The 22,500-nt window shown below is 40.9% G+C and overlaps 1 protein-coding gene across 3 annotated transcripts in view; it reads left to right on the forward strand.

Moving 5' to 3' along the window:
* Positions 1-20,492, forward strand: part of hm13 (histocompatibility (minor) 13) — a 23,184-nt gene extending 2,692 nt beyond the window's left edge. Inside the window, exons 2-12 of one of the 3 annotated variants that reach the window (XM_062052657.1) lie at positions 5,361-5,396; positions 9,929-10,027; positions 16,227-16,309; positions 16,382-16,470; positions 16,547-16,632; positions 16,723-16,848; positions 16,926-16,983; positions 17,050-17,170; positions 18,326-18,428; positions 18,498-18,583; positions 19,256-20,492. In XM_062052657.1, coding sequence (XP_061908641.1) covers positions 5,361-5,396; positions 9,929-10,027; positions 16,227-16,309; positions 16,382-16,470; positions 16,547-16,632; positions 16,723-16,848; positions 16,926-16,983; positions 17,050-17,170; positions 18,326-18,428; positions 18,498-18,583; positions 19,256-19,328 — 960 coding nt within the window. In that variant the 3' untranslated portion in view covers positions 19,329-20,492. Of the gene's footprint in view, positions 1-5,360; positions 5,397-9,928; positions 10,028-16,226; positions 16,310-16,381; positions 16,471-16,546; positions 16,633-16,722; positions 16,849-16,925; positions 16,984-17,049; positions 17,171-18,325; positions 18,429-18,497; positions 18,584-18,916; positions 19,205-19,255 lie in introns of those variants that run through there. The other 2 variants (XM_062052659.1, XM_062052658.1) reach the window with 2 other exon arrangements.
* The last annotated feature ends 2,008 nt before the right edge of the window (positions 20,493-22,500 follow it).

Genomic DNA, 22,500 nt, shown 5'->3' on the forward strand with positions numbered 1-22,500 from the left:
TTCCTATTCTGTTGTTGATTGTCATGTCATGTACGGATGTACTTTGTGGACGCCGTCTGCTGCTCCACACGCTGTAAGTCTTTGCTGTCGTCTAGCATTCTGTTTTTGTTTCTTTTGCAGCCAGTTCAGTTTTAGTTTCGTTTTGCAGTGGTTGAAAAACACTGTTCTACTGTACTTCCACGACATTTAGTTATACATTTGAATATAATATAGACTCCTGAGTGTATATGGTGTAAATAGACAGAGTATATATTGAAAGGGTAAAATAAACTAGATTTTTGGGAGTATTAATAGATGATGAAATGAACTGGAAATTTCATATAAAAAATATACAACATAAGGTGGCAAGAAACATTTCAATAATGAACAAGGCAAAATACGTCCTGGGCCAAAAATCACTTCACATTCTTTACTCCCCGTTAGTGTTACATATCTGAGTTATTGTGCAGAAATATGGGGAAATAACTACAAATGTGCGCTTCATTCGTTAACCGTGTTACAAAAAAGATCAATTAGACTGATACATGATGTTGCATATAGAGAACATACATACCCTTTATTTATTGAGTCAAAAATATTGAAGTTTGATAATTTGGTAAAATTGCAAACACGGATGTACAAAGCAAACTATAACCTGCTACCCAAGAATGTACAACAATTCTTCTCAACTATAACCTTGGAGGAAAATCTAATTTAAAACATTTGTATGCTCGTACAACACTAAAAACCTTTAGCATATCAGTATGTGGAGTTAAATTATGTATAAGTAAAGAAGTTAAACAATGTACTGATATGATCCAGTTTAAGAGGTTGTTCATATAAATAGTGCTCACAAAGTACAAAGAAGAAGAATTACGAGAAACACCGTCAACTAAGGGTGTAACGGTACATGTATTTGTATTGAACCGTTTCGGTACGGGGTTCGGTTCGGAGGTGTACCGAACGAGTTTCCACACGGACATATTAAGTAGCGTACCACACGTTGTGTAAACAATGCACACCGAGGCACAACACACGGCATGCTAGCAGCGACCGGGCTACGACAACATGTAAAAGGCAGAGCTGGAAGACCCTCCTGCCTCGTTAAGATCTCCCGTTTGGGAACACTTCGGCTGCGCGGTGTGATACAACAATGAAGGACGGAGGTTTGCCGACATTGTTCAGCAGCGGTAGGGTATGCTTCTGGCAACACGTCAAACATGCTAACCCATTTGAAGCGTCACCACCCCCAAGTGAACATCGCTTCAACGAAGAGAAACACCGCATTCAAGCAGCCTCTCCTCGGCGAGTCAGACAGGGCTAAAGCAATAACAAATGCCGTTGGTGTTTTTATAACAGCAGATTTAAGACCATGTTGCATTAAAAACTAGATTTTGACCCACTTCTATGGTGGAAGAACAATGAGCCCATATGTCCTCTTACTGCCAAGTTAGCCAGGCACTACCTCGCCATACCTGCTACCTCCGTGCCCAGCGAAAGGGTATTTCCCACAGCTGGAGACATTTTAACTGCAAGCAGGTCTGCTCTTTCTGCAGACAATGTGGATAAACTGATTTTTCTGGCAAAAAACATGACGATTGAGTGAAAGTCACAAGGGTTAAAGGCTGGGGGGGAAAAGAAAAGTTAAAGGCCTACTGAAACCTACTACTACCGACCACGCAGTCTGATAGTTTATATATCAATGATGAAATCTTAACATTGCAACACATGCCAATACGGCCAGGTTAACTTATAAAGTGACTTTTAAAACTTTCTGGGAAATATCCGGCTGAAACGTCGCGGTATGATGACGTATGCGCGTGACGAAGTCAGAGTAACGGAAGTTATGGTACCCGTAGAATCCTATACAAAAAGCTCTGTTTTCATTTCATAATTCCACAGTATTTTGGACATCTTTTGCAATTTGTTTAATGAACAATGAAGGCTGCAAAGAAGACAGTTGTAGGTAGGATCGGTGTATTAGCAGCGGACTACAGCAACACAACCAGGAGGACTTTGTTGGAGCGCTAGCCGCCGACCTCGCCTTGACTTCCTACGTCTCCGGGCCGCCAAACGCATCGGGTGAAGTCCTTCGTCCTTCTGCCGATCGCTGGAACGCAGGTGAGCACGGGTGTTGAGTACATGAGGGCTGGCTGGCGTAGGTGGAGAGCTAATGTTTTTAGCATAGCTCTGTGAGGTCCCGTTACTAAGTTGCTAAGTTAGCTTCAATGGCGTCGTTAGCACAGCATTGTTAACCTTCGCCAGCCTGGAAAGCATTAACCGTGTATTTATATGTCCACGGTTTAATAGTATTGTTGATTTTCTATCTATCCTTCCAGTCAGAGGTTTATTTTTTTGTTTCTATATGCAGTTAAAGCACGATGCTATCCCGTTAGCTCGTAGCTAAAGCATTTCGCCGATGTATTGTCGTGGAGATAAAAGGCACTGAATGTCCATTTTGCGTTCTCGACTCTCATTTTCAAGAGGATATAGTATCCGAGGTGGTTTAACATACAAATCCGTGATCCACAATAAAAAAAGGAGAGTGTGGAATCCAATGAGCCAGCTTGTACCTAAGTTACGGTCAGAGCGAAAAAAGATGCGTCCATCACTGTCTCTCAAGTCCTTCACTGTAACGTTCCTCATCTACGAATCTTTCATCCTCGCTCAAATTAATGGGGTAATCATCACTTTCTCGGTCCGAATCTCTCTCGCTCCATTGTAAACAATGGGGAATTGTGAGGAATACTAGCTCCTGTGACGTCACTCTACTTCCGGTACAGGCTAGGCTTTTTTTTATCAGCGAGCAAAAGTTGCGAACTTTATCGTCGATTTTCTCTATTAAATCCTTTCAGCAAAAATATGGCAATATCGCGAAATGATCAAGTATGACACATAGAATGGATCTGCTATTCCCGTTTAAATTTTAAAAAATCATTTCAGTAGGCCTTTAATCTGAGGCTGAGTTGACTTGAAACTGTTTAATGTTGCACTTTGTGTATGTAGAAGAAAAATTGTGTCATTTTATTTAATCTGAGCAACAACTTGAGGCAGTTTAATGTTGATTAACGTGGACCCCGACTTAAACAAGTTGAAAAACTTATTCGGGTGTTACCATTTAGTGGTCAATTGTACGGAATATATGTACTGTACTGTGCAATCTACTTATACAAGTCTCAATCAATCAAAAAAAGCACTTTATATGTGGAAAGGTTTTGTTAAGAAACCATTGTGAGCCTTATCTTATTTAGTTTTTATTTGATATATGTTGACTGCATTAACCCTGGCAATGGACCCTGTGTGTATATGTATGTTATTGTTATGCTTAGCATTCATGACAGCCTGCTGTTGCACTGATCAGCCTAGTGGTGGCTCACATCCATCACACACAGAGCTATTTCTATTTTTGGGCAGAATTATTATAGTGTTCCCAATGTTAAAAGGATAAAGCCATTGTTTACAAATTTGGTAAATAAATAACCAAAAAATGTATATTTTGTTGTTTTCTTACTGTACCGAAAATGAACCGAACCGTGACCTCTAAACCGAGGTACGTACCGAACCGAAATTTTTGTGTACCGTTACACCCTTACCGTCAACCTTTACTGAAAATGGGATATTCTTCATCTCAGTATGTTTTTCATGACTGACTTAATAATTTATTACAAAAACTGCTGTATTAATCATTCACTTATGTCATTGTGCTACAAAAAGATGTCAGTAAATGTACGTATGTATTTGTAAACGCTCTGAATTGGGGAAAGGGGTAGGATTAAATAAGCTTTGCTTCTTCCTACTCCTTTTCGGACATGACGTAAAGTGAAATGATATGAAATTGTGTGATGTATTATGCTGTAAGTGTGTTCATGGTCGAAATAAACTAAAGAAAGAAGAAAAAATGTTTGTCCAAAACACTTTAAGGCAGTCTTATTTGAATTGAATACTACATTCCAGTTTTCAACGAGCGAGCAAACATGTTAGCATGTAGCTGGGGAACACATTTGAGTAGTGATGGCAACCTCGCCTTTTTCCCCCCCCCCCAATCCAGTCTATTATTACAGTATTTTGCAGATTTTTCAATAAGTCAGAGTTGCTGAGCAGTCGGGCTGGGCGATATGGCTGAAAACTGTATCACAATATAGGGGTCAGTTATTTGGTCTTAAAAAATATCAATATCAAAAATAAGGACCAGGAGTGAAAAAAACACTCAAAACAATGTAAACAAAATTGTAAAATCGCATTGAACACTTAACAATAAGCTCTTAAAATGAAGGAGTAATGTACAATGCTTAATAAAGAATTAGACTTCCTTTTTATTGTCATTCAAATTTGAACTTTACAGTACAGATAAGAACAACATTTCGTTGCATTAGCTCATGGTAGTGCAGGATAAAAAAGCAATAAGGTGCAGATATAGATAAATAGATTACTGTACAGATAAATATATTGCACTTTTGCATATGCATCCACGTTTATGGATGTATGTTATATTGTCTTTATATTCCAGTCAGTTAATCCATTTTTGGGGGGGAATTGAGGGGATTATTATGATGCGTTCAAGACTCTTACGGCCTGAGGGAAGAAGCTGTTGCAGAACCTGGAGGTTCTGCTTCGGAGGCTGCGGAACCTCTTTCTAGAGTCCAGCAGAGAAAACAGTCCTTGGTGGGGGTAGGAGTCGTCTCTGCAGATTTTCTGAGCCCCTCTTATTAAAGTGTAAGAAAATAGTGCAAAGTGTGAAAATGTAAACAGAGAAACCTGAGAAGAACTATTTTCTGCAGGGTTAGTGCCAGCTGTGCTCTAAAGGGTGAGCACGGCTGAGATGGTGTGGTATTACCGGTCTTGGTGGCGACGAGCGCCTTGCAGCATTTACAGACCACATTGGTCAGACTACGGTCCATAAAAATAAAAAAAAAGTGCCTTACTGTTGAAGGTGAAGCTGTTTCATCCACAATTTCTTCATTTTGACTTTCTCGTCTCGCTCCATGCAAAGAATCGACCGCCAGACAACAAGATGGTGCAAGCAAACATGATAGTTGATACTGTTACCAGAGAGCGAGTGCCTTTGTTCATGCAACCGACCTTGCTTCCATACTTCCTCTTTCTTCCGACGTTTTTTTTTAATTGACATCAATCACGCGCCTATCCCGATACGTATATCGTTTTTATTGGGGTCACATGGTCTTTGTGTTGACTTCCATTCTCTCCTCTTGGCTCTTTCTGCTGTATATCATCTTGTAATCATCTATGGTGTGCCCTTTTCACCCTCCTGCTGCATGTCCAACTTGATTCAGTCCTGATCTTCTCTCTTTCTCTCTCTCTCTCTCGTCTGTGCACGTGTGTCTGTCCGTGCACGTGTGTGTGTGTGTGTGTTGTGTCCGTAGGAGCTCGGAGACCAAGGGTACGATTCAGGCTACAGAGTGAGTATGAGCGTCTTAATGTCACCACATGCATAAACATACACACGCTATTATTCTTAAATGGGTAGAGAAAGAGAGAGTGTGTGTGTGTGTGTGTGTGTGTGTGTGTGTGTGTGTGTGTGTTAGTTATGTGTCGCCTTCATTAGCCAGCAATCATTCAAGTATCACACCAAAGTGGGGCACCATGTTTAAAAATACTTCAACCAAAAGGGAATAATGTGAAGTGCGTTTGTCTGTTCCTGGGTCAAACTGTGGTCTAAGTAAGTGTGAGTACAAGAGTCACATTCTAACATTGGTACAAGTTTACAATATACCGGTACTAATAAATAGGGGTGTTGAGAAAATACATTTTTGAATGAAACAGGATTCTTATTTGTAAGGATTAGAGATGTCCGATAATGGCTTTTTTGCCGATATTCCGATATTGTCCAACTCTTAATTACCGATTCCGATATCAACCGATACCGATATATACAGTTGTGGAATTAACACATTATTATGCCTAATTTTGTTGTGATGCCCCGCTGGATGCATTAAACAATGTAACAAGGTTTTCCAAAATAAATCAACTCAATTTATGGAAAAAAAAATGCCAACATTGCACTGCCATATTTATTATTGAAGTCACAAAGTGCATTTTTTTTTTTAACATGCCTCAAAACAGCAGCTTGGAATATGGGACATGCTCTCCCTGAGAGAGCATGAGGAGGTGGGCGGGGTTAGGGAGTAGCAGGGGGTGTATATTGTAGCGTCCCGGAAGAGTTATGGCTGCAAGGGGTTCTGGGTATTTGTTCTGTTGTGTTTATGTTGTGTTACGGTGCGGATGTTCTCCCGAAATGTGTTTGTCATTCTTGTTTGGTGTGGGTTCACAGTGTGGCGCATATTTGTAACAGTGTTAAAGTTGTTTATACGGCTACCCTCAGTGTGACCTGTATGGCTGTTGACCAAGTATGCGTTGCATTCACTTGTGTGTGTGAATAGCCAAAGATATTATGTGACTGGGCCGGCACGCAAAGGCAGTGCCTTTAAGGTTTATTGGCGCTCTGTACTTCTCCCTACGTCCGTGTAGACAGTGGCGTTTTAAAAAGTCATACATTTTACTTTTTGAAACCGATACTGATAATTTCCGATATTACATTTTAAAGCATTTATTGGCCGATAATATCGGACTGCCGTTATTATCGGACATCCCTAAAGTATACCCTTTAAAATGCAATTCACTTGTATTTATTTTAGACTTAGACTTAGACTTCCTTTTATTGTCATTCAAATTTGAACTTTACAGTACAGATAAGAACGACATTTTGTTGCATTAGCTCGTTGTAGTGAAGGATAAAAGAGCAATAAGGTGCAGATATAAATAAATAAATAGATTACTGTACAGATAAATATATTGCACTTTTGCATATGTATTCACGTGTATGGAGTTATTCCGTTGTTGGGGGGAATTGAGGCGGTTATTATGATGCGTTCAAGGGTCTTATGGCCTGAGGGAAGAAGCTGTTACAGAACCTGGAGGTTCTGCTACCGAGGCTGCGGAACCTCTTTCTAGAGTCCAGGAGTGAAAACATTCCTTGGTGGGGGTGGGAGGAGTCTCTCCAGATTTTCTGACTCCTGGTCAGGCAGCGGCTTTTTGCGATCTCCTGGATAGGAGGAAGAGGAGTCCTGAAGATCTTTTCCGCCGTCCTCACCGCTCTCTGCAAAGAGTTCCAGTCTGAGGCACTGCAGGCTCCAGTCCAGACAGAGATGCAGTTGGTCAGTAGGCTCTCTATAGTGCCTCTGTAGAATGTGGCACTACAGAATGGGGGGAGGGAGCTGTGCTGTTTTCATCCCATGCAAAATGTGCATGCGCTGCTGAGCTCTTTTTACAAGAGCTCCGGTGTGTAGGGACCAGGTCATATTGTCAGTTATCAGCACCCCCAGGAACTTGGTGCTGCTTACCATCTCTACTGCTGTGCCGTTGATGAAGAGTGAAGTGTGGCTGGACTGGTGCCTCTTGAAGTCGATGGTGATCTCCTTGGTCTTGTCGACGTTCAGGACCAGGTTGTTGGTTCTGCACCAGTCCACCAGATGTTTCACCTCCTCCCTATAGTCCATGTCGTTGTTGTCACGGATGAGGCCCACTACTGTTGTGTACTTCACAATGTGGTTAGTAGTGGACCTGGCGCAGCAGTCATGGGTCATCAACGTGAACAGCAGCGGTCTCAGGAAGCAGTCCTGGGGGGAACCGGTGCTCAGGGAGATGGCACTGGAGGTGTTGTTGCCCACTCTCACAGACTGGGGTCTGTCTGTGAGGAAGTCAAGCAGCCAGTTGCATAGGGGGGTACTGAATCCAAGGGGGGCCAGTTTGCACACCAAGTGCTGCCGGATGATTGTGTTGAACGCCGAGCTGAAGTCCAGAAACATCTGCACATGTGTGTCCTTTCCTTCCAGATGTTCTAAGCTCAGGTGGAGTGCAAAGGAGATGGCGTCCTCTGTGGAGCGGTTAGGGCGATAAGCAAACTGGTATGGGTCGAATGTGGGGGGGGGGTCTGGAGACAATGTATTCCTTTACCAGCCTCTCGAAGCCCTTCATTATGATGGAGGTGATTGCCACAGGGCGATTATCATTGAGGAGATTGTGGGGGTTTTTAGGTACTGGAATGATTGTGGCCGTCTTAAAACATGATGGTACCACAGCTTAGGTCAGCTAGATGTTGAAGATGTCTGTGAGAACCCCAGCCAGCTGGTCTGCACATCCCTTAAGCACCCTGCCCGGAATGTCATCAGGGCCCGCTGCTTTCCGGGGGTTCGCTCTCCTCAGGGTTCTCCGGACATCCACTGTGTCCAGGTTGAGCGGCTGCTCATCAGGGCGAGGGATGGATTTCCTCGCCGGAGTGGTGTTAAGTGCCTCAAACCTCGCAAAGTGGTTGTTGAGGTCGTTAAGAAAGCTGATGCTGTTGTCACAGGGACGGGGGGTGGCTTTATAGTCCGTGATGACATGTCTGCCCTGCCACATTCGTCTAGTGCAGTGGTTCTTAACCTGGGTTCGATCGAACCCTAGGGGTTCGGTGAGTCGGCCTCAGGGGTTCGGCGGAGGTCAAAACACAACACACCTGACTCATCGTGTAAATAAAAACTTCTCCCTATCGGCGTATTACGGATACGGCAACAGCAGACGTCACACTGATTTGCGGGTGTGTAATATGTTGTGAGTTCATGCACTGTGTTGGTTTTGTTGTTTGAACAAGGTGATGTTCATGCACGGTTAATTTTGTGCACCAGTAAAAAAACATGGTAACACTTTAGTATGGGGAACATATTCACCATTAATTAGTTGCTTATTAACATGCAAATTAGTGACATATTGGCTCTTAACTAGTCATTATTAAGTACTTATTAATGCCTTATTCGGCATGGCCTTATTATAAGCCTAACCCTCTAACCCTGGCCCGAACCCTAACCAAATAACTCTAAATTAAGTCTTTGTTACTTAGAATATGTTCCCCTAGTGTCCAAAAAACTCTAAATTAAGTCTTTGTTACTTAGAATATGTTCCCCATACTAAAGTGTTACCAAAAACATATAACTTTGTCTTGAATTTGAAAAAAAACATTTTATTTTTCACTAAAGAAGGGTTCAGTGAATGCGCATAAGAAACTGGTGGGGTTCGGTACCTCCAACAAGGTTAGGAACCACTGGACTAGTGGTCGTGGGGTTCTCGAAGAAGTCCTGCACTTTCTGACCATGAGCACGCTTTGCAACCCTAATGGCACGGTTGAGGTTAGCTCTGGCTGTTTTAATGTCATTGAAACATTGTCAGGGTAACATTGTCATTGAAATGTAAAATTTTAAACACAAAGTTAAATAATAAGAACAATTATACTCTGTCAGCAAAATTTTGCATTTGATTAAAAATCACAACCAAAAGCAACAAAGGAGTTATTGTGACCAAAATGATCACGGTTGACATTATTATTGTGGTATTTTTAGTTGTGCTCAAAGAGTAATATACTTTCTTGGCAGAGAAACAATAAATATTGTTCTGGCATAACAAGAGTCTTATTTGTATTTGTGTTTTAAATATGTTTATCTTCTTCCATTTGAATTTTTAAACATTTTAGAATGTTATTAAATGCCAAACGTGTTATTTGATTGCAATAAGAAACAAATGTTTAATGTGTGATAAGATGTTATGTTAAAATAAAGCCAATAATGATATATTTTTTGTGGTGCCCTAAAGTATGGAAATACATTTTGGTACGCTGCCTCCCAGTGGTCTTTGTGTGAAGTGTTGCGTTTATTAAACGTCATTATAGTCTAAAAAGCCTCTGCTTGCTCAAATAGATCGATGTCATTTGTGGTAAATTCAAGTTATTTTTCTACGGACTGTCGTCCTGCGGTTATCGTCACACTTTCCCGCTCTTCCATCACCGTTTGGTTGTTTCAGTTCGACGCTTCCTCCGCTCTCGTCCCCTAACCACCTCCACATTCTGCTCCCACCGGCTGATTGTAGCGTTCTGTGGTGTCCTGACCTCCTCTGTGCTCCGCAGAATGCCTCGGACATGCCGGAGACCATCACCAGCAGAGACGCCGCCCGCTTCCCCATCATCGCCAGCTGTACTCTCTTTGGACTCTACCTCTTTTTCAAGGTGACGATATCCAATCGCGTTTCTCGCCTGGGACGAAGAGGTCAATATGGCCGTCTTCATCTCCGATATGTGCGCGAGGACGGTACAGCCCTGCTAACTGGTCACGGTTATTTAAAAACATCCAACATTTAAGCATTTGAGCATAGAAAAACCTGTTTATGACCTTTTACCATAAGGATGGGTACCGTTGATATTTGTACCAATTTCCAGTACCTGGGATTCAATACCAATGAGCTTCTTACATTTCTGAGTCTCATTTGTAGCTATGACATTTTTATTTTTTGTTGCACTCCAAGAAGTGTTACCACTGTAAGCATTGTACTTATTACGCACCACAATCCGAATCAGGATCAGACAAACATTACAGGGAGACAGAAATATGTTCGCTGACGGGTCTGCCAACTTCCGGCGCCCCTTTTACAAAAGAAAGGTGAGAAACCGGTAAACGCTGGGGAGGGAAGTGAGGGAGAGTAAATAAATATTTAGTCAAAGGCTGGACTCCAGGGAGGGGGTCCAGACTGAGGACAAGGGGGAAAAACTCATAGCCATAGCACACATAAAAATGTTACATAGAATCAACAAAACTTGCAACAGAGGGAAGGGAGTGGGAGCTGCTGCTGTATAAGCGCTACTCAGCCGTCCATCGCCCCTAAGGGGAATCAAGCATTGTAACGTGCATATTCGTTGTAGGTTTCATTCACACATTTGTAGGTGTTGAAATCGCCATGTAAAATTGCTAATGCTAATCAGTAGCATGTCAAAACAAAGGCAATGTATATTAGCATCAAGCTACCGCATATTTGTAAAAGCGAAGCCTTACTTAAGTAGAAACTTTTTTTTTTTTAAGTAATTTTTTTTGTTGGCATGGGAATTTGCAGCATTACCCGAAGGTCGTTTTGGCTGAGTCCATTTGTTTATTTTACACTGTTGACTTTACTATAAATGTTGTATATAATTACAAAGGACAAGGAAATCATTTAAACACATTTTAATCATTTCAATTCGTGGATTTTGAGACTTTTCGCTATATTGCAGGTATAATAACTGTCAGCCATTATAGCAAGCTAATGTTAGCATTTTAACGTTTTATGCTAGCTTTTTAGCTAATTGTATTTGTTCCAACCTAAAAGTCATGGATTTTAATACATGACACCGTCTTAGCAGTACGCTAACTTATCCTAGATTATCATAATCGTATCCATTTGAACTCGAATATGGCTTTTGACACTTGCCGCCATCTTGGAAGTATGCTAATCTTTCCTGTGTTATTATGCTAACATTAGCAGGTTAAAGTTTTATGCTGGCATTTTAGCTCATTTAGATCATTTAAACCTAAAATTCATGGGTTTTTGACACATATTGCAAGTAATTTTCCTGAGGGAACTCTCCTGAAGGAATCAATAAAGTACTATCGATCGATCTATACCAGGTGTCGGCAACCCAAAATGTTGAAAGAGCCATATTGGACCAAAAATACAAAAACAAATCTGTCTGGAGCCGCAAAAAATTAAAAGCCATATTACATGTGTCATGAGATATACATTTAATTAAGAGGACTTAAAGGAAACTAAATGAGCTCAAATATAGCTACAGATGAGGCATAATGATGCAATATGTACATATCGCTAGCCTAAATAGCATGTTAGCATCGATTAGCTTGCAGTCATGCAGTGACCAAATATGTCTGATTAGCACTCCACACAAGTCAATAACATCAACAAAACTCACCTTTGTGCATTCACGCACAACGTTAAAAGTGTGGTGGACAGAATGAGACAGAAAAAGTGGCATAAAACACGTCCTAGAAAGTCGGAGAAAGTTATACATGCAAACAAACTATACGGTGAGTTCAAGGACCGCCAAAATAAGTAGGACAAAATGGCGCTCGCCAAATACTCGAATCAGTGAAGCATGTTTAATATAAACAGTGTGATTTATAACAATTAGGGAGGTTTGTGTCATGTTTGTCCTCATACAGAAACCATACTAAAACAAAAAAATATATATTTTTTCCCCCTCTTTTTCCATTCTTCATACATTTTTGAAAAATCTCCAGAGAGCCACTAGGGCGGCGCTAAAGAGCCGCATGCGGCTCTAGAGCCGCGGGTTGCCGACCCCTGATCTATACTAACTGTTCCCAGTATAACAAGCTAACCTTAGCATGCTAATGTTTTATGCTAGCTTTTTAGCTACCGTATTTTTCGGAGTATAAGTCGGCCGAAAATGCATAATAAAGAAGGAAAAAAACATATAAGTCGCACTGGAGTATAAGTCGCATTATTTGGGGAGATTTATTTGATAAAACCCAACACCAAGAATAGACATTTGAAAGGCAATTTAAAATAAATAAAGAATAGTGAACAACAAGCTGAATAAGTATGTTATATGACGCATAAATAACCAACTGAGAACGTGTCTGGTATGTTAACGTAACATATTATGGTAAGAGTCATTCAAATAACTATAACATATAGAACATGCTATACGTTTACCAAACAATCTGTCACTCCTAATCGCTAAATCCCATGAAATCTTATACATCTAGTCTCTTACCTGAATGAGCTAAATAATATTATTTTATATTTTTTGCTAATGTGTTAATAATTTCACACGAGTCGTTCCTGAGTATAAGTCGCACCCCCGGCCAAACTATGAAAAAAACTGCGACTTAAAGTCCGGAAAATACAGTATTTGTTCCAACCTAAAAGTCATGGATTTTAATACATAACACCGTCTTCGCAGTACGCTAACTTTTCCTAGATCATCATAATCGTATCCATCTGAACTCGAATATGGATTTTGACACTTGCCGCAATCTTGGAAGTATGCTAATCTTTCCTGTGTTATTATGCTAACATTGGCATGCTAAAGTTTTATGCTGTCATTTTAGCTCATTTTGATCATTTAAACCTAAAATGTATGGGTTTTTGACACATGTCGCCATATTGCAAATATACTAACTGTTCCCAGTATAACAAGCTAACCTCAGCATGCTAATGTTTTATGCTAGCTTTTTAGATAACTGTAGACTTAGACTTCCTTTTTATTGTCATGCAAATTTGAACTTCACAGTACAGATAAGAACGAAATTCCGTTGCATTAGCTCATGGTAGTGCAGGATAAAAAAGCAATAAGGTGCAGATTTAAATAAATAAATATATATAAATAATATATAAATATATGTAAATAAATAGATTACTGTACAGATAAATATATTGCACTTTTGCATATGCATCCATGTTTATGGATGTATGTTATATTGTCTTTATATTCCAGCCAGTTCATGCATTTTTGGGGGTAATTGAGGCGATTATTATGATGCGTCCAAGAGTCTTACGGCCTGAGGGAAGAAACTGTTACAGAACCTGGAGGTTCTGCTACGGAGGCTGCGGAACCTCTTTCTAGAGTCCAGCAGTGAAAACAGTCCTTGGTGGGAGTGGAAGGAGTCTCTGCAGATTTCCTGAGCCCTGGTCAGGCAGCGGCTTTTTGCGATCTCCTGGATAGGAGGAAGAGGAGTCCTGATGATCTTTTCCGCCGTCCTCACCGCTCTCTGCAGAGACTTCCAGTCTGAGGCACTGCAGGCTCCAGTCCAGACAGAGATGCAGTTGGTCAGTAGGCTCTCTATAGTGCCTCTGTAGAATGTGCTGAGAATTGGGGGAAGGAGCTGTGCTCTTTTCATCCCACGCAAAATGTGCATGCGCTGCTGAGCTCTTGTTACAAGACCTCCGGTGTGTAGGGACCAGGTCATATTGACAGTTATCAGCACCCCCAGGAACTTGGTGCTGCTAACGATCTCCACTGCTGTGCCGTTGATGAAGAGTGGAGCGTGGCTGGACTGGTGCCTCCTGAAGTCGATGACGATCTCCTTGGTCTTGTCGACGTTCAGAACCAGGTTGTTGGTTCTGCACCAGTCCACCAGATGTTTCACCTCCACCCTGTAGTCCGTGTCTTTGTTGTCACAGATGAGGCCCACTACTGTTGTGTACTTCACAATGTGGTTAGTAGTGGACCTGGCACAGCAGTCATGGGTCATCAATGTGAACAGCAGCAGACTCAGGACGCAACCCTGGGGGGAGCCGGTGCTCAGGGAGATGGCACTGGAGGTGTTGTTGCCCACTCTCACAGACTGAAGTCTGTCTGTGAGGAAGTCAAGCAGCCAGTTGCATAGGGGGGACTGAATCCAAGGGGGGCTAGTTTGCTCACCAAGTGCTGCAAGCAAGTGCTGTATTTGTTCCAACCTAAAAGTCATGGATTTTGATACATGACACCATCTTAGTACGCTAACTTATCCTAGATCATCATAATCGTATCCATTTGAACTCGAATACGGCTTTTGACACTTGCTGCCATCTTGGAAGTATGCTAATCTTTCCTGTGTTATTATGCTAACATTGGCATGCTAAAATTTTATGCTGTCATTTTAGCTCATTTTGATCATTTAAACCTAAAATTCATGGGTTTTTGACACATGTCGCCATATTGCAAGTACCGGTATACTAACTGTTCCCAGTATAACAAGCTAACCTTAGCATGCTAATGTTTTATGCTAGCTTTTTAGCTAATTGTATTTGTTCCCACCTAAAAGTCATGAATTTTGATATATGACACCATCTTTCCTAGATCATCATAATCGTATCCATTTGAACTCAAATATGGCTTTTGACACTTGCCGCCATCTCGGAAGTATGCTAATCTTTCCTGTTATTATGCTAACATTAGCATGCTAAAGTTTTATGCTGGCATTTTAGCTCATTTTGATCATTTAAACCTAAAATTCATGGGTTTTTGACACATGTCGCCATATTGCAAGTATACTAACTGTTCCCAGTATAACAAGCTAACCTTAGCATGCTAATGTTTTATGCTAGCTTTTTAGCTAATTGTACTTGTTCCCACCTAAAAGTCATGAATTTTGATATATGACACCATCTTTCCTAGATCATCATAATCGTATCCATTTGAACTCAAATATGGCTTTTGACACTTGCCGCCATCTCGGAAGTATGCTAATCTTTCCTGTTATTATGCTAACATTAGCATGCTAAAGTTTTATGCTGGCATTTTAGCTCATTTTGATCATTTAAACTTAAAATTCATGGGGTTTTGACACATGTCGCCATATTGCAAGTATACTAACTAGGGCTGCAACTACCAACTAATTTGATAATGGATTAATCTGTCGATTATTACTTTGATTAATCGATTAATAATCGGATAAAAGAGACAAACTACATTTCTATCCTTTCCAGTATTTTATTGAAAAAAACAAACAGCATACTGGCACCATACTTATTTTGATTATTGTTTCTCAGCTGTTTGTAAATGTTGCAGTTTATAAATAAAGGTTTATAAAAATTAAAAGTAGCCTTTGCGCATAGCATAGATCCAACGAATCGATGACTAAATTAATCGCCAACTATTTTTATGATCGAATTTAATTGATTAGTTGTTGCAGCCCTAATACTAACTGTTCCCAGTATAACAAGCTAACCTTAGCATGCTAATGTTTTATGCTAGCTCGTTAGCTTCAATTAGAGGTTCACAGCACATGTAGCAGGTATATCAAAATTTCAGCTGCAATTTTCACTGACGATATGTGCACTCAGGAAGTAAGTTCCTTGTGTACCGTATTTTTCGGACTACAAGTCGCAGTTTTTTTCATAGTTTGGCCGGGGGTGCGACTTATACTCAGGAGCGACTTATGTGTGAAATTATTAACACATTACCGTAAAATATCAAATAATATTATTTAGCTCATTCACGTAAGAGACTAGTCGTATAAGATTTCATGGGATTTAGCGATTAGGAGTGACAGATTGTTTGGTAAACGTATAGCATGTTCTATATGTTATAGTTATTTGAATGACTCTTACCATAATATGTTACGTTAACATACCAGGCCCGTTCTCAGTTGGTTATTTATGCCTCATATAACGTACACTTATTCAGCCTGTTGTTCACTATTCTTTATTTATTTTAAATTGCCTTTCAAATGTCTATTCTTGGTGTTGGGTTTTATCAAATACATTTCCCCCCCAAAAATGAGACTTATACTCCAGTGCGACTTGTATATGTTTTTTTCCTTCTTTATTATGCATTTTCGGCAGGTTCGACTTATACTCCGAAAAAAACTGTACTTATTGAAGTGCACTGAAGAGCAGGTTAGCATGTTGTTTCATGCTGAAGTGTGTTGTCGCAGGTGTTTTCTCAAGAATACATCAACTTGTTGCTGTCCGTCTACTTCTTCGCACTGGGCGTGCTGGCTCTGTCGCACACTATGAGGTAAGATGGACGCCCTGCCAAACGAGCGCTCGTTATGCCGACGTGCGCTAATTCTTTGTGTGTGTGTGGCAGTCCTCTGCTGGCCAGAGTCCTTCCGGCGTCCCTGCCGATCAAACAGTACCAGCTGCTCTTCACGCAGGGCACCGGCGAGGCCAAAGAAGGTGAGACCCCCCCCCCTCCAGAGCACGGCTCCCCCTCTCACACGGCGACGCGACCTGTGCTGTTATTCCCCCGCAGAAATCATCAACTACGAGTTCGACACCAACAACCTGGTGTGCCTGGTGGCCAGCGGCGTGGTGGGCGTCTGGTACGTGCTGAAAAAGGTATCGAACGCGCGCACACACTGGTTACCTTTTGGTCTGGTAGGCGAGCAGCCGATGATGACCTGTGTGTGTGTTGTGGTGCCATCGCAGCACTGGATCGCCAACAACCTCTTCGGCCTGGCCTTCGCACTCAACGGCGTGGAGCTTCTCCACCTGAACAACGTCAGTACCGGCTGCATCCTGCTGGGGGGGCTGTTTGTCTACGACGTCTTCTGGGTGAGTGACCGGAACGTAATGATTGGTCTCCCCTTCATCATCATCATCATCATCATCATCAATATTATTCTAATTAGGTGTTTGGTACCAACGTCATGGTCACCGTGGCGAGGTCCTTTGAGGCGCCAATCAAACGTGAGTATACTTTGTTAGCGAGCACATCAAGCGCAGGAAGTGGGTGACGGTGTGTTCTCGCTGCAGTGGTCTTTCCTCAGGACTTGTTAGAAAAAGGTTTGAGCGCCAACAACTTTGCTATGCTGGGTCTTGGCGACATCGTCATCCCGGGAATCTTCATCGCACTGCTGCTGCGCTTTGACGTCAGGTAAGCAGCACTCTGCAGGTTCTTCTTCCTGTTCGACCCGTTTGACTTCCTCTTTCCTCCTCCTTTTTTTTTGTCTTCTGATTATTTTTCATTTTAATGTTCTCCTTTTATTCTTTTTTTTTTCTTTTCTTTTCTTTTCTTTTTTCATTTTTGCTGTTTATCTTGTTTTTTCCTTTCCTTTCCTTTTGTTTTCTTTTTTATTTTATTTACTTACCACCCCTTCCTTTTCTTTGTTATTTTCCCTTTTTCGTTGTCCTTTTTTTTTTTTCTTTTTGGTTTTTCCCTTTTTGTTGTTTATTTTTTCTCTTTTGTATTTTTTTTCTTCCTTTTCTTTTTATTTTTGCCCTTTTTCTTTTTTTGGATTTTCCGTATTTATTTTTTATTCTCTTTTTGTGTTTTTTTTTCTTTTTGTATATTTTTCCTTCTTGTTTTGCGTTTTTTCCTTTTATTTTTATTATTTATCTTTCGTTTGTTTTTTACTTTTTTCGTTTTCTTCCTTTTGTTTTTGTTGTCTTGATTTTTTTCCTTTTTATTTTTTTTGTTTTTGTTTTTTGTATAATTTTTCTTGTTCTTTTTCTTCTTTTTGGTTTTTCTCATTTATTTTTCATTTTTAACTTGTTTTTTAATCTTTTTTTATTCCTTTTGTTTTTGTTGTAATTTTTTTTCCTGTGGTTTTTCCCTTTTATTTTTTTTTGTTTTTTGTATAATTTTTCTTATTCTTTTTCTTCTTTTTGGTTTTTCTCATTTATTTTTCATTTTTAATTTGTTTTTTTAATCCTTTTTTTAATTCTTTTTGTTTTTGTTGTCTTTATTTTTTTCATTTGGTTTTTCCCTTTTTCTTTTTTTTGTTTTTGTTTTTGTATACTTCTTATTATTTTTCTTTTTGGTTTTTCTCATTTATTTCATTTTTAATTTGTTTTTTAACCTTTTTTTTTTTTCTTTTTCTTTATTTGTTCCTTTTTTGTTTTGCATTTGTTTCCTTCTTTTTGGCTGTCTTTCTTTTTTAGTGTTTTTACTTTTCTTCCTTTTCTTTTTCTTTTTCCCATTTTTCCCATTTTCTTCTTTTGCTTTTTTTTATTAGTATTTTTTTCATTCTTTGTATTCTTATTCTTTTTTTTTTTGTGTCTTCTTTCTTTTTCTTGCATCTATGTGCAGCCTGAAGAAGAACAGCAGGACCTACTTCTACTCAAGTTTCCTAGCCTACATCTTCGGACTGGGCCTCACCATCTTCGTCATGCACACCTTTAAACACGCGCAGGTGAGATGCGGGGGGGTCGGAGGTCACTGCTGCAGCTCTTGATCTAACAAGTTGGCGTGTTGTCGTCAGCCCGCTCTGCTCTACCTGGTGCCCGCCTGTGTCGGCTTCCCGGTGGTGGTGGCGCTCTTCAAAGGCGAGGTCACGGAGATGTTCAGGTGAGTAACCGTGGCGACCAGGTCACATGACGCCGGCAGGCACGCTCGTAGCACACCCCGCCATCGCCTTGTCTCGGAACATGACCTTTTATCAAGTCCTCTTCCACTTCCTGTGTCGTCCTCTTCCACAGTTAAGTTTTAGACATATTTCCTCCCCAGCATCGCTTCCTGACGTGTGCGTCTTTAATGGCCGCCCTCTTCCTGTCGCCTTCACACCATCGCTTCTTCTTTTGGGCCTTTTTTTTTTTTTTTTTTTTTTAATCTTCCTTTTTTTCCTCTCACCTGTCCCTCCTTCTCACCCTCACCCGTGCCCGTCTCCCGCCGGGCGGGTAGCTTCGAGTCATCGGAGGACGTCCTTCCCGCTTCCCCTCGGCTCACTTCCTTCCCGACCGTCAGCGGCTCACCCGCCAGCCTGGCCGCCTCCATGGAAGCGGACTCCTCCCCCCGCCGCCGCCGTCACTTACGGCCTACTTCCTTGTAGAACCCAGCTTTAGCCTTTCTAGACTCCTCACCTGGGCAGGTAAAACAGCCCACGCGTTCCCTTGCCAGGATATCATTTCCATTTTCACTCGCTTAGCTCTGATCTGACGGCCGCCGCTACACGAGCCGTCTTGCCGACGCATGACGTCATCAGAAGCTCCGCCTCCGACTCACCTGTCCCCCTCCCCCCAGGTACGAGGAGGCCTCCCCGGAGGAGGCGCTAGCCAAAGACGACTCATCGGAATCGGAGAAGAAGGATCAATAGCCACGCCCCCCCCCCCCCCCCTCCCCCGCCACATGTCATCCAGCCGCTTCCTCACGCACTTGTCATCCCGCTACTCTATTGGTGGACTGTCTGCAGAGGTGGGCGGGACCACGGGAAGGTCCCCCATCTTCGCCTCTCTCCTCCAATAAGCTGTAGCATGAGCAGAGGGGGGCGGGGCCTCCTCATTTAGAAGCTGATCACATGATCACCAGGAGGATATTTTTTTTTTTTTTTTAATGATTGGAGTTTGAAGTTATAATTCACACTTTTGTTTTTTGGCCTTCCAAATGCTCGGATGAAGCTCGCCAGTCAATATTTGGTCTTTTATTGGTTTTATTGGTCAGTATTTTTTGGACATTTGTGATGTGCCTTTTTCAACCGAGCGCCCGTTCTTACTCTTGCCACAAAGTGAGCCGTGGTCTCCAAAAGAGGAATTGAATATTTATGATCAGGCATGATCCGACAGATTGGCTTCAAAGGGCTAATCAAGCATTTTAGGACCCCATTTCCCATAATGCATCTCCTGAGCCCCCCATGACGTAAGCCCCACCCCTCGACACTTGTCGCACACCTCGTCCGTCTCTGCCGATATAGTTTTTGTACGAATGTCCCAGGAGAAAAAAAATGGGGAGTTTCATAATAAAAGCTCACATTTTGGTTATTTAACAGCATTTTTTGGGGGAAGCGGTTATTGTTTGGAATGTTGCCTGTTTGATATATTTGGACTTCTTTTGTCACCTCGTGTTTGATGTCGTTGGTGTTTGACCTTTTTTGTTTCCTATTTCGATGTTAAGAGTAGAAAAATAACACAAAAATATTAAATGTGATACTTTGTGAAGTTCAGCGTTCTAATTTACACGGACCGCATTTTGTGCGTTTACAAAGTAGTTTACTGCCTGGACTGTATTTTATTTGCAATAAATGTTTTCTGCTGACCGTATAAGCAACTTGACTTTGACGTGTCACTCAAAAAAGGTCAAGTTTTTACTTAACTTTTTTTTTTTTTTTTTTAGACGTGAAGAAACAATTAAAAATGTACAACATACATACTGTATATATAAACATATATGTTATATTCTGTATTTGTGTGTGGACATTCGGAACAATAAGATTATGTTTTATTAAATAAAAGCTCAATTTCTTGAGTAGCAAAATAATCTTTAAATCAGACTTTTACTTTGAAGTTTCCATACTTGAACTGTTTAAAACAGGTCACTTTTGGCCTGTAGCTAATTATTGTAAAGCCTTCGCCACATTTTAGAAATACTATTAGTGTAATTAAAGAGCAAACAGGTGCAATATCGTCAGGTTCAAACACTGATGCCATCTATTAAACAAGACAAGAGGCAAAGAATTAAACAGAGACAGAATTCAATTTGGACTCAATTGAGGAGACACGCCTGGACACACTGTACTCATGTACAGTCTCCAGCACGCTCTGCCAAAAGACTATGCCTCCTGGCCACGGCTGTTTCCAAAGGACAAAGGTCGCAAAAAGTTCACAGAAAAGGTCGTAAACAATTCACAGGAAAGGTCAGTTCAAAAATAGTTCGTAAAATACTTCAAAAAGAGTTCGTCTGGAAATTGGGCAGATCCTGTCATCTCTCCGCTTTGAAGTCCTTGGGCCAGAACCACATCCTTCTGTTAATTACCATACATGAGAGAAAACAGAAAAGCCTTCATGTGGCTCTCCCCCTTACACAGTGGAGTTTTACGAGCCTTACTCTTGGTAGGCCTCAAAGACGGCCCCTGTCCTTTTGCCTGGAACTCATTTCAACACAAAGTTTTTTGTGATAACTTACAATTATTCTAACAAATATAACGTGAAAAATAATCAACGCATCGATCTGAAGTTGATCTAAACCAGGGATGTCAAAGTGGTTTTCACTGAGGGGCCACATGGCATCAGAGGGCCGCTTGTAACAGTGAATAATGTATGTATTAATTATATAAATTGTTTTAAGTAGACTGTCCATTTTACAGTAAAAACTTTACATTTACAAAATTGGACTGTAAAATAGTTGTCAGGTTCAAACACTAATGACATTTATTAAACAGACAAAGAAGCAAGGAATTAAACAGAGACAGAATTCAATTTAGCTCAATTGAGGAGAAACTTCTGGGCTGTACTCTTGTACAGTCTCCCACCACGTTGACGAAAGATTGTACGCCTCTTTTATTTGGACTTTCCCTGATTACATGGCAACAGCTGTTTCTAAAGCAGTGGTTCTTAACCTGGGTTCGATCGAACCCTAGGGGTTCGGTGAGTCGGCCTCAGGGGTTCGGCGGAGGTCAAGACACACCCGACTCATCGTGTAAATAAAAACTTCTTCCTATCGCCGTATTATGGATACCCCCAAACAATGTTCCCTCTAATTTTCCATCTCATTCGCAGGTGTGTCATTTGTTGTGAGTTCATGCACTGTGTTGGTTTTGTTCTTTGAACAAGGTGATGTTCATGCACGGTTCATTTTGTGCACCAGTAAAAAAAAAAAACAGAACTTTGTCTCGAATTTGAGAAAAAAAAAACATTTTATTTTTCATTAAAGAAGGGTTCGGTGAATGTGCATATGAAACTGGTGGGGTTCGGTACCTCCAACAAGGTTAAGAACCACTGTTCTAAAGGAAGGGGGTCGTAAACAGCCGCTGCCTTTGGTCACAAAACAGTTAAAAGAAAAGGTGCCTGGAAGGGGAGTCGGGTCCTGCTTCCTCTCCGCTTTGTAGATCTCGGGTCAAGACAAAATCTTCCTGTGGATTACAATACATCAAAGAAACCGACACCTTCATGTCGCTTCCCATCCTACACGGTGGAGTTTTACAAGCCTTCTGATTGGTACGATCAAAGACAGCTTTTGTCTGTTCTGAACTCATTGAAACACAAAGTTTTGTGATAACTTAGATACAAATGTTCTGACAATAGTGTTTGTTTGTTGTTGTTTTTTTACAACATTTTTACAGTAAATGGAAAAACAGTACCACTGTTTTTTTGGGGGGTGGGGGGGGGGGGTCAGATTACAGAAAAAGTTGTCAAAAAACAACATATTGTTAAAATAAAAACAGTAAAAAAAAATTATTCTGGCAATTTAGCTGCCAGTTTTTCTACCCTAAAAACAAATAGTAATACACTGTTGAAAACAACAACCTTAAATTTTACAGTCTAAAACTGGCAGCT

The sequence above is a fragment of the Entelurus aequoreus genome, linkage group LG07 (assembly GCF_033978785.1).
Source record: "Entelurus aequoreus isolate RoL-2023_Sb linkage group LG07, RoL_Eaeq_v1.1, whole genome shotgun sequence".
NCBI classification, from domain to species: Eukaryota; Metazoa; Chordata; class Actinopteri; order Syngnathiformes; family Syngnathidae; genus Entelurus; species Entelurus aequoreus.